This window comes from Phoca vitulina, unplaced genomic scaffold (assembly GCF_004348235.1).
Source record: "Phoca vitulina isolate PV1807 unplaced genomic scaffold, GSC_HSeal_1.0 scaffold3, whole genome shotgun sequence".
Classification (NCBI taxonomy): Eukaryota; Metazoa; Chordata; class Mammalia; order Carnivora; family Phocidae; genus Phoca; species Phoca vitulina.
Genome location: NW_022589706.1, coordinates 69,395,410 through 69,408,419, shown reverse-complemented (window position 1 = coordinate 69,408,419; position 13,010 = coordinate 69,395,410). Strand labels below are relative to the sequence as shown.

The following is a 13,010-nucleotide window of genomic DNA, read 5'->3' as shown; positions in this document are numbered from 1 at the left end:
CATTCTTTTCCATATGTAACACAACTGGAAGGTGTATCTTTTACTTTTGTATTTGGCCTATGCTACTTGGAACTGCAGCTGGGTTCTGAGAAAGATCAAATTTATTGTAAATAGTTTATGGATATGTTTGTGGTTCTGACTATTGGTGAAAGAACACGGCACAGATTAAGATTTGAAAAATAAAAATCTGGGGATAATGTATACTAGAGGAGTAGGCTTCTTTGGTTGATAGTTGGCTGTTTGCTTTTCTACACAGGGTAATTCAGCTTTTTATAAGAGCCCAGACAGTTTATATTTTCTATCATCCCTGCCACATGTTTAGATATAGCCTAGAGTTGGCATGATGAAGTTAGCTCATGGAAAGTGAACAAGAAAAAAAAAAGGTTAAATTCCAGGAGGTATAAATTCCCAAATATAATTGTATAATTGACCTGTTTCTTGTACAAAAAAAAAAAATAATAATAGACATGATAATAATGCCTAGAGTCGAGTTCCAGAATGCAATTAAAATCCTAGTATAAATGAATCAGTGCTGCATTTAAACTGATCTATCACCCAGGGAAAAGCCTCAGCCATGGGGAATGTGATTCAGTCACATGGATGGCAATTTCAGACAGCACCTTTAGCTATACCCTTTCTTATTCCACTTTTAAGCACATAGAGTTTAAGGGCTGGTTTGAAGCACTTCATACTTCTACAGATATTCGAATGTATAATTCTGAAGGTGAAAATGCGGGACAAAATTGAGATTATAAGATTATACTCTGTATTCCAAGTTACTCACTGTATTGGATTACCACTTTTTTTATAATGGGAAAGGTGATAATGCATGTGGAGCAACACTACTTGACAGTCAATAAACTGCTCTTACTGTTCCATCAACTTAGAACTAAGTTACTAAGAAAGTTCTTGGGAGGACTAGTGGAATATTGTTACTTATCTTGGGGATGTAATCTGTAAATACATGATAATTAAAAAAATGCCAACTTTTCAGGGGGAGGTATTATCTCAAACACACACAAGGCAAAAAAAAAAAAAAAATGTGAAATTTCTTTTGAATTCAATAACACTCGGGAAATAATGACCATGGGTTGGATTAAACCTTGGAAAACTCAGAGTAATCATGACCATTTATAAACATTTTCAGCTAGGGAAGTATGCGCATGTCTACAAATGTTTAATGGTGACTAGAGGCTTGCTATTTTATTTATATCTCAATCCATAAATGAAGAAAACAAGTTGAACAATGTGTGGCTCTAGGTTCTTACCCTGAGCATATTGATACTGGTAGATTCATACCTTGAGCATTTTGCAGCTACGGTCTCAGGGTGTCATTTGCACAAAAACGATGGTGCTCCAAAGAAGCAAAAATAGTTGGAGAGATACTTCATAATTTTGCTGTGACTCTGTTAGCATATAAAATTACTCAAAAAAAAAAAAAATCACTGAGTTCATAGAAAGAGTTGCATGTTCCAATAATTACAAAAACAGGAACAGTTTATTTCCGGTGGAAACAGCTTTTCCTCAAGGAGTATCTCTTCTTAAGTGTCCTTTAAAACACATTCAACATTCAGAAGAGACCATTTGCAGCAGACATTTTACAGGGTTGCTTCGGCTTAGCTACACACACACATGCACAGAAGAAAGAGGAACGGAAAGAAAAGACAACTGCTTCCCTCAGAAAAACAAGCACTTTTTCCCCCTGGTGTCATGTCTTTGGATATGTACCGCCTTGGAGAAATGTATAAATCATTTTTATACATGGAACTGCCTTAGAAAACTAGAGATTTTCGTACAAAGAGATCAGTTTGCTGAAAGAATACCCACGTGCCATTGTTCTGAGTTACTATACATACACGAGAGGAACTTACAAAGGAGCCCTGCTTTAGAGTTACTGATGTACACCAGCAGAGCGGGCTTACAACTTCTCCAGGCCTGAGTTACACTTAGTATTACAAATAATATTATAACAATGCTGAAAATACTGATACAAAACAGCTTTAAGATGATATTTCCAAAAAATACCCCTCCTTTTAAAATTGAACTGTTGAATCCAGGTTTTCTTTTTCAATGTTTCAGCTTTAAAAAAGATTTTTCAAGAAAATACTAGTGTTTAAAACATCTCTTAAAATGTCTATTAAATGACAGATTTTCTTAAATAGACTATATTTTTACAAAGCATAATTCAAAAGTCTATCTTTCAGAAAAACAAAACTATAAACTCCAAAAGTCCAAATCAAAAACATTATTTGTGATACATAGTTCTTCCATATCCTGGGAAAAAATCCTTGATTATTTTATCGTGCTAATTTATTTACAGACTTCAAATATTCTAGCAACACACACCAACATTCAGGACAAATGAAGCTGAATTCCACAATTAATAATCATAGTTTTTCTATCATTTCTTAAATATTGCCCAGACCAAAATGTATATCTGCGTGAATATTATAGCATCTAAAGTAGAGTGGGAATTTTAGATAGCAGTCTCATTCAGCCAAGCAAATTTCTGTGTGTATTGTTCTCTTTTGGCAGAATTACAAACACACAAAGAAAACATTTGGCAAACATTTGTCTTGATGCACATGTGTCTTCCTTCGGAAAACCAAAATTAAAAGTAAAACATTTCCACTAGGCTCTTGACTCTTACCAATTCTAATCAAAGTGTAAAAATGGAGCAAAGTTTAATAGTTAGAGCTGGGAGGAAATTTAATGGCTTTTCCCCAAAGGATAGAACTTTAATCCATTTTTGTATTAAGAGATGCATTTCATACACAGCTTTAATTTAAGCAGATTAGTCAGATGCCATGCTAAAACTGCTATCTCAATTTCCCTTTATTCGTTTCATTTGTACATGCTGATGGAGTCTGTCTGTTAGAGAATGCAAGGGAAACATCATGCAGTAGGTATGACAATTTCAATTTGCAGGGACTATGCCTAATATGGATAAAGTTACTAGCTTTTATTTCTGTATAAGAAAATTGCAGCCCTGATCCTTACTGTTTTAAAACTATTTATTTATTTAGTTCTACAGTTGTGTGCAGCTGTTATTAATTAAACATAAAGGAATTATTTAGATTTATTGATCATCTCATGTGCACTTATGTACAAAACATATTAGGCCTTGTTTGTTAAAGAGAAATATTTCCCGTGAAATGAGTTTTAAACATTTCTGTTAGAGATTTATTTCTGAGATCAAACTGCCAAAGTTCACATATATTTACTTTTTCTTCTAAATCTAGATGACTGAGTTGTCAGAATCGTGTATACTGGGCTACCAAGAAACTGACTTCCTGTTCCTCAACTCATCACATAAAGCAATTGATACATAGTGAGCAAAATTGGACATACATAAAAATAAGTAAAAATGTTAAAAATACAAGGAAAGTGAAATAAAATAGTTTTCTTAGAATGACCCATCCTTCAGATTAAAAAAAAAAAATGCTGATATTGCCATGACAGTGACTCAGAATATAACATGTCACGCTTTATGCATCATTTGATAAAATTCACCCAACTTTACCACCTCACTGTGTTATGTCCTACTACTTCAACAGCCATAGCAAAACGGAAAGCAAAAATTTTCAAAGATCAGAGCTGTCATTCTCTATTTGGATAGCAATTACTCAGTCTGAAATCCTTTGTGAACCAGTGTGAACTAAACATTTAGAGGATAAAAGAAATAGCCGTATCTCCCTTAAGAGTATGGCAGGATAAGCTTGAATGTATGTAATAGAGAGGCAGACGTATCTCTAGGTTACATGCAAGCAAGCTTCATTCTTCAAATAAATACACATCAAATATAAGACTTTAAAATCCTTCTTTTCTTCTCCTTCTATTAACTATGTAATTTAAAATTCTTTACAGTTCCTTTATTTATTCCTCACATCTATTTTCACAGTAACACCATTAAGTGAACAGAGTGCTATTTGATATTATTACCTTCTGAAACGTCAATGCATATCAGTGACTGATAAAGATAAATAAACTATGGACTATATAAACCAACAAGATGGTCCCATTTATTATACATATATATAATAAAGTCTTCAAGGCTACCGAACCTAATTCAATTAACATGCCTGAACCCTCATTCTAAAAAAAAAAAAAAAAGTGCACAATTCTTTGTTTATAACTAAAAATAAGTAGTAAGGATATGATAATTTAAACATGAGCTATGCACGAGAAACACTAACCATCCTTATCCTACCAAGAGACAGGAATAGGGTGATTTAATTATCCATCCTGCTGGCCTAGAGTTTGCAGCTCAGTGGTGTGTAAATTGTGGTGGAGAAAAACATTCTTTCTGCTGTACATGTGTAAAGAGATTGGCCCTCTTGGTGGCTGTCCAAACCTTCCTGTAAAGGTCGAATGTTGTCGGGCCACAGTAGCTTGGTCCTTTGGTTTCTCTGAGAATGTGGAAGGCCCTTCGGTCTTAGCTGTTGGCTTCAGAGAGTTCTGCCCTACGGTGGCTCGTAAATTCTGGGTGACCTCTGATGTGAGGGTCTCATAAGTTCCTCTTGAGTGTTTGATAACTTCCACTAGTTCCTTGTCCTTCAAGAAATTACTTAAACATAGACTTGATAGTTGACAGGTCTTACTTTTGTAGGGGCTTGTCTGATCAGCTGCTGAGTATCTAAAACGGTCCTCGGTGGGAGTATGCATTGCTTTTCTGTCCCTTGTGCTGAGACTTTGGCTCACAATTCGATTTCGATATGTAGCCTACAGTAGACACAGAAAGGAAAAGATGTCTAAAAAAAAAATCCATTCATAGCATACATAGAATACAGAGTGGTATTTTTACATATGTGTACAAACCCCTAAATTTTCAACAAGGCTTAAAAAAAAAAAGAACATAATTCATGAGATTAAATTTCCCAGTGCAATACTGCTACAAATAGTGGTTAAATGGATAATTTACTATAAAAGACATTTTTAAAATATTTTTTGGAGCAGTTTTAGTTTTACAACAAAATTGAGAGGAAGGTACAGAGATTTCTCTTACACCGTCTGCCCCACACATTCATAACCTCCCACCATTATCAACATCATTCACCAGAATGGTACTTTTTTTTTTTTTTTTTTTTTTTTTAACCAGTGATGAACCTACATTGACATATAATTAAAGTCCATAGTCTACCTTAGGGTTCACTCTATGAGCTGTACCTTCTTTAGTTTGGAACAAATTCATATGACACTTCTCTATTATTATAATGTCATACAGAATATTTTCACAGCCCTAAAAATCCTATGTGTTCTACTTAATAATCTCTCCCCTTCTCCTCTGATCCCTAGCAACTACTGATCTGTTTATTGTCTCCACAATTTTGCCTTTTTCATAATGTTGTATAGTTGAAATCATACAGTATTCATGTAGTCTTTTCCTATTTGGCTTAGTTCACCCAGTAATATGCATCTAAGGTTCCTTCATGTCTTTCTATGGCTTGATAGCTTATTTCTTTTTAGTGTTGAACTAAAAGGCATTTTGAAATTTGTTTATCTAATTTCCTAAATTTGAATTCTATAGTTTTATCTAAGAATACAGATTATTTTACTGCGTAATGCACATCCACATATGAGGCCATTAAATTTTTGTTGGATTTAAAATACTATACTTATTTAAGCATATGCTAAGAGAGTTTTAGAATTACCAATATCATGATTTGTGTCAGCAAAATGGTAACCTAGAAATTTAAGGAACTAAAAACAAAGTAACTACAATGACCTAAGGAGAACTATAGAGCACTTAGAAAAATTTCAGCAAGTGTTTAATTTAGACTTTTGGTTATACTTTGTTAATCAGAAAAAATCAGGTCCAAGAGTATATACTCTTGTATACTCTAATGAGAGAAATATATACTCTAATATACTCTAATGTATACTCTAATGAGAGAAATAAGACATAGCTCATTGAATCATGCTACAAAGAAAGCAAAGAATCACTGACCTCTACCTCTCAAACTAATAATACATTGAATGTTAATTAATGGAAGTTAAGTAAAAGAAAGGCAATGAAAATGAGGAAAAGGGGAAAAAATATTTTCCAAAGTTAAAAAAAAAAAAAAAAAGAAAGTAAAGATTACATGCTGGCACCAGAACTCCTCTTGAAGAGAGCCCTATCTTTGTTTAGAAAAATACAGACATAGAAACTGACAAGTTGACTTATGGCTCTAGAGGCAAAAAGTGAAAGATTTATTGTTGCAAAGAAGGAGGAAAGAGAAGAGTATAGAGTACACTGTGGCAGTCAACTGATACAAAATGTGCTGAAGGAGCCAATGAAAATTTCTGCATACTCGACATCTAGATGGTGTCGTTTTACATATCTAACATTTCATCATTCCCTAGAAAACCATTTCTCTAAAAGTGATCTCTATTTTGAGCCCCAATTTACGTATCCAGTTGTCATCACTTTAATTAATATATTTGACATAGAACCAAACAAACTTGATTTTGACTCTGAAACCTATTACCCAAATATCCTTTTTCTCAATAAATGGCACCATTATCAGGCCAACACCTGGAGATTATCTTTGCTTTCTCTCTTTTCCATATGTCCCTTTAAATCAAGGTCTTACTGATGTACTGCAAAAATCCAACCTCAAGTCATCCACTTTTCTTATATACACCTTATCTACCTGACCCAGTTTGCTGACACATATTAAGCATTTAAGAACCACTGAAAAAGTTTATCTGCTTAAAATAATAATACATGATATTTATTGAATGTATATTAATGCCAACCATTCTTCTTATACCCTTACATATTTAATTTTCACAACAGTCTTTTGAGGTAGCTTCTATTGTTCCTATTATAGGCATACCTTGAGATACTGCAGGTTCAATTCCAAACCACTACAATAAAGCTAATATCACAATAAAGCAAGTCAAATGAATTTTTTTGGTTTCCCAGTGCATACAAAAGTTATGTGACACTATACTGTAGTCTATTAAGTGTGCAATAGTGTTATGCCTAAAAAACAATGTACATGTCTTCATTAAAAACATTTTATTACTAAAAAAATGTTAGCCATCATCTGAGCTTTCCAGGAGTTGTAATTTTTTTTTTGCTGGTGGAAGGTCTTGTCCTGATGTTGCTGGCTGCTCACTTATCAGGGTGGTGGTTGTTGAAAGCTGGGGTGGCTGTGGCAACTTCTTAAGATAAGACAATGAAGTTTGTCACCTTGATAGACTCTTCCTCTCACAAATGACTTCTCTGTAGCATGTAATGTTGTTTGATAGCATTTTACCCACAGTAGAACTTGTTTCAAAATTGAAGTCAACCCTCTAAAATCCTGCTGCTGCTTTGCCAACTAAGTTCATGTAATATTCTAAATTCTATGCTGTCACTGTAATAATTTCACAGCATCTTCACCAGAAGTAGGTTCCATCTCAAGAAACTTTATTTGCTCATCCGTAAGAAGCAACTCCTTATACATTAACGTTTTATCATAAGATTTCAGCAATTCAGTCATATTCTAGTCTCCAGTTCTGATTTTAGCTCTCTTGCTATTTCTACTACATCTGCATTTACTTTCTCCACTGAAGTCTTGAAGCCCTTAATCATCCATGAGGGTTAGAGTCCATTTCTTCCAAATTCCTGTTACTGTTGATTTTTTTACCTCTTTCCATGATTCATGAATATCCTTAATGACATTTGGAATGGTGAATCCTTTCCAGAAGGTTTTCAGTTGAGTTTGCCCATATCCATCAGAGGCATCACTTCGATAGCAGCAGCTATAGATTTACAAGATTTATTTCTTAAATAATAAGACTTGAAAGTTGAAATGACTTCTTGATCCATGGGCTACAGAATGGGTGTTGTGTTGGCATGCATAAAAGCATCAATCTCATTGTATATTTCCAACAAAGCTCTTGAATGATCAGTTGCATTGTCAATGAGGAGTAATATTTCAAAAAGAATCTTTTTTCTGACAGTAGGTCTCAACAGTTGGCTTAAAATAGTCACTAAGCCACATTGTAAACAGATGTACCGTCATCCAAGTTTTGTTCCATTTATAGGGCACAGGCAGAATAAATTTTTTATGTTTTAAGGGCCCTAGGATTTTCAGATTGGCTTCAATTTAAAGTCACCAGCTGCATTAGCCTCTAACAAGAGAGTCAACCTGTCCTTTGAAGCCAGGCATTGACTTCTTCTCTCTAGCTATGAAAGTCCTAGATGGCATCTTCTTTCAACAGAAGAACTATTTTGACTACACTGAAAATCTGTTGTTTGGAATAGCTACCTTCATTAATTATCTTAGTTAGAACTTCTGGATAACTTGCTGGAGCTTCTAAGTCAGCACTTGCTGCTTCACCTTGACCTTTGATGTTATAGAGATGACTTCTTTCCTTAAACTTCATGAACCAGTCTCTGGTAATACCATATTCTTCTTCAGTTTCCTCACCTCTCAGCCTTCATAGAATTAAACAAACTTGGGACCTTTCTGGGGATTAGGCTTTGGCTTAAGGGAATGTTGTAGCTGGTTTGATCTTCTATCCAGACCACTAAAACTTTCTCCATCTAAGCAATAAGTATATTTCACTTTCTTATCATTCATGTGTTCACTGGGGTAGCACTTTTAATTTCCTTCAAGAACTTTTCCTTTACATTCACAATTTGGCTGTTTGGCCCAAGAGAACAAGCTGTCAGCCTATTTTGGATTTCAACATGTCTTCCTCACTAAGCTTAGTCATTTCTAGCTTTTGGGTTAAAGGTGAGAGATGTGCAACTCTTTCTTTACCTTGACCACTTAGAGGCCATTGTAGTGTTATTGCCATAATTTCAATATTCTTGTGCCAGGGGATAGGGAAGCTCAAGGAGAGGGAGAGCGTCAGAGGAGTGGCTGGTTGGTGGAGCAGTCAGACACACACCACATTTATCAATTGTTTGCCGTCTTCTGTAGTTGCAGTTTGTGGCACAATTTCAACACTGATAAGAGAGCACCATAACAAATATAAAAACAATGACTATTTTGAAATATTGTAAGAATTATAAAAATGTGACACAGCGACACGAAGTGAGCAGATGCTGTTAGAAAAATGGTGCCCATAGACTTGCTCAATGCAGGATTGCCACAAGCCTTCAATCTGTAAAAAATGTCAAGTGTGATAAAACAAGGTATGGCTGTATATTGATGGGAAGATGGAAGCACAATGAACTTGTATCCTACGGATAGTGTGGGATAGACAGTTTTCTTGATTTAATACCTCTTAGTGGCCCCCCAGTATTCCCATGGGAATATTGCTAAAATGTATCACATTTTAATAAAATACATACAGAACAATACTATAAATTCATGCTTGAAGATTTTGTTACTAAGATGTACCTCCTCAATTTTCTGTAAAACTAAAGCATATTAGGGGATATCTTCAGGGTGTGCTTATACTCAGGGATTTCAAGTTGAGATATTTTGTTAAACATGTCTTTTCTCTTTTAATATTGTCTTCATGTTTGTAGTAAACTGCTATTTTTTTTACCTTTTTTTTCTTTTATTTTGATTCTAGTGTAGTTAATATACAGGGTTATATTAGTTGCAGGTATGCAATATAGTGATTCAACAGTTCCATATGTTACTCAGTGTTAATCAAGGTAAGTATACTCTTAATCCACTTTACCTACTTCACCCATCCCCCCTACCTCCCCTCAGGTAACCATCTGTTAGTATTCTATAGTTAAAAGTCTGTTTTTTGGGTTTGTGTGTCTTTTTCCTTTGTTTTGTTTCTTAAATTCCACATGAGTGAGATCATATGGTACTTGTCTTTCTCTGACTGGCTTATTGTGCTTAGCATTAAACTCTCTAGATCCATCCATGTGGTTGCAAATGGCAGGTTTTCATTCCTTTTTATAGCTGAATAATATTCCATTGTGTGTGTATTATATATATATATATCTTCTTTATCCATTTACCTGTGAATTCACACTTGGGTTGCTTCTATAATTTGGCTATTGTAAATAATGCTGCAATAAACATAGGGGTGCATATATCACTTCAATTTAGCATTTTTATATCTTTTGGGCAAATACCCAGTAGTCCAATTACTGGATCACAGGGCAGTTCTATTTTTAAATTTTTAAGGAACCTCCATATTGTCTTCCGCAGTGGCTGCACCAGTTTTCGTCCCCACCAACAATACAAGGTGGTTCTTTTTTCTCCACATCCTCACCAACACTTGACTTCTGTTTTTGATTTTAGCTATTCTGATAGGTGTAAGGTGATATCTCATTGTAATTTTGATTTGCCTTTCCCCAGTGTTGAGCATCTTTTCATATGTTGGCCATCTGAATGTCTTATTTGGAGAAATGTCTGCCATGTCTTCTGCCCAATTTTCATTTGGATTGTTTGTCTTTTGGATATTGAGTTGTAGAAATTCTTTATATATCTTGGATACTAATCCTTTACTGGATATGTCATTTGCAAATATCTTCTCTCATTCAGTAGGTTGCCTTTTAGTTTTGTTGGTTGTTTCCTTCCACTGTGCAGAAGCTTTTTTTAATTTTACGTAGCCCCAGTAGTTTATTTTTGCTTTTGTTTCTCTTGCCTCAGGAGACCTATCCAGAAGGACGCCATTACAGCAAATATGCAGTGAAATTACTGCCCCTGCTCTCTTTCAGGATTTTTATGGTTTTAGGTCTCACATTTAGGTCTTCAATCCACTTTGAGTTTATTTTTGTGCATGGCATTAAATAGTGGTCCAGTTTCATTCTTTTACATATAGCTTTCCACCATTTGTTGAAGAGATTTTTCACATTGTGTATGCTTACTCCCAGTGTCAGGTTAATTGACCTTATAATCATGGGTTTATTTCAGCACTTTCTATTCTGTTCCATTGATCTATGTGTCTGTTTTTTGTTCCAGTACTATACTGTCTTCAATATTACAGCTTTATAGTATAACTTGATGTATGGAATTGTGATACCTCCAACTTTGTTTTCTTTTTCAAGGTTGCTTTGGGTATTTGGGGTATTTTGCAGTTCCATACAAATTTTAGGATGATTTGTTCTACTTCTGTGAAAAATGCTATTGGTATTTTCATAGGGATTGCATTAAATCTGTAGGTTGTGTTGGGTAGGTTAACAATATTTGTTCTTCCAATCCATGAGCATAGACTGTCTTTCCATTTGTTTGTGTCATCTTTGATTTCTTTCAGCAGTGTTTTATACTTTTCAGAGTATAGGCCTTTCACTTCCTTGGTTAAGTTTATTCCTAGGTATTGTATTATTTTTGGTACAATTGTAAATGGGATTGTTTCCTGAATTTCTCTTTCTGCTTCTTCATTATTAGTGTATAGAAATGAAACAGATTTCTGTACAATGATTTTGTATCCTGCAAACATACTGAACTCATTTATCTGTTCTATTAGTTTTAGGTAGAGTCTTCAGGGTTTTTTATATAGAGTATCATGTCATCTGCAAATAGTGAAAGTTTTACTTCTTCCTTACTGATTTGGATGCCTATTATTTCTTTTTGTTGTCTGATTGCTGCAGCCAGGATTCCCAATACTGTACTGCAAAACGGTAGTGAGAGTGAACATTCTTGTCTTTTTCCTGACCTTAGAGGAAAAGCTCTCAGTTTTGTTTTGTTTTGTTTTGTTTTACCAATGAGTATGATGTTAGCTTTGGGTTTTTCATATACGGCCTTTATTATGTTGAGATATGTTACTGTAAACCTACTTTGGTGAGGATGATGTACTTTGTCAAATGTTTTTCTGCCTCTATTGAAATGATCAAATGATCATATGGTTTTTCTCCTTTCTTATTAATGTGATGTATCACATTGATTGATTTGCAAATATTTAACCACACTTGCAACCCAGGAATAAATCCCAGTTGATCATGGTGAATGATTGTTTTTAATGTATTGTTACATTTGGTTTGCCAGTATTTTGTTGAGGATTTTTGCATCTATGTTCATGGGAGATATTGGCGTGTAGTTCTCATTTTTGTGGTGTCTTTATCCGATTTTGGTGTCAATGTAATGCCAGCCTCATAGAATGAATTTAGACAATTTGCTTCCTCTTCTATTTTTTGGAAACATTTAAGAAGAATAGGTATTATCTCTTTTAATATTTGGTAGAATTTGCCATTGAAGCTGTCTGCTCCTGGAATTCTGTTTGTTGAGATTTTTTTTTGATTACTGATTCAGTTTCATTGCTGGTAATCAGCCTGTTCAAATTTTCCATTTCTTCCTGCTTCAGTTTTGGTAGGTTATATGTCTAGGAATTTAATTTTTTATGGTTGTCCAATTTGTTGGCCTGTAATTTTTCATAATATTATCTTACAGTCCTTTGTATTTCTGTGGTATTGGTTGTCCTCTTCCATTTCTGATTTTGTTTGAGTTCTCTCTCTCCCTCTCTCTCCCTCCCTTTCTCTCTCTCAATGAGTCTGGCCAGGGGTTTATCAATTTTGTAGATTTTTTCAAAAAAACAGCTCCTGGTTTCATCAATCTGTTGTTTTTATTGTTTGCATTTGTTTTTAGTCTCTATGTCATTTATTTCCACTCTAATTTTCATTATTTTATTATTTTATTTATTATTATTATTTTATTATTTCCTTCTTCGGGTTTAGGGTTTCCTTGTTCTTCTTTTTCTAGCTTCTTTGAGTGTAAGGTTAGATTGTTTACTTGAGATATTTCATGCTTGTTTACTTGAGATATTTCATGCTTCTTGAGGTAGGTCTGTATTGCTATAAACTTTCCTCTTAGAACAGCTTTTGCTGCATCCCAAAGATTTTGGACCAGTGTATTTTCATTTTCATTTGTCTGTATGTATTTTCTCTTAATTTCCTCTTTGATTTATTACTTGACCCACTCATTGTTTAGTAGCATGTTATTTAACCTCCATGTGTTTGGGCTCTTTCTAGATTTTTTCTTGTGGTTGATTTCTAGTTTCATAGCCTTGTGGTCAGAAAAGATGCATGGTGTGACTTTGAATTTCTTGAATCTGTTGAGACTTGTTTTGTGGCCAAATATATGATGTATTCTGGAGATTATTCCATGTGCACTGGAAAAGTA

General features: G+C 34.4%; 1 protein-coding gene across 6 annotated transcripts in view; it reads right to left on the bottom strand.

The window, feature by feature from the left end:
• Positions 1–406: 406 nt before the first annotated feature.
• The window catches only part of CCSER1 (coiled-coil serine rich protein 1), a 1,349,277-nt gene continuing 1,336,673 nt past the window's right edge, over positions 407–13,010 (bottom strand). For all 6 annotated transcript variants that reach the window (XM_032400829.1, XM_032400826.1, XM_032400831.1 and 3 more), the window contains one exon: positions 407–4,722. In XM_032400829.1, the coding sequence (XP_032256720.1) occupies positions 4,237–4,722 (486 nt within the window). In that variant the 3' untranslated portion in view covers positions 407–4,236. The remainder of the gene's footprint in view (positions 4,723–13,010) is intronic.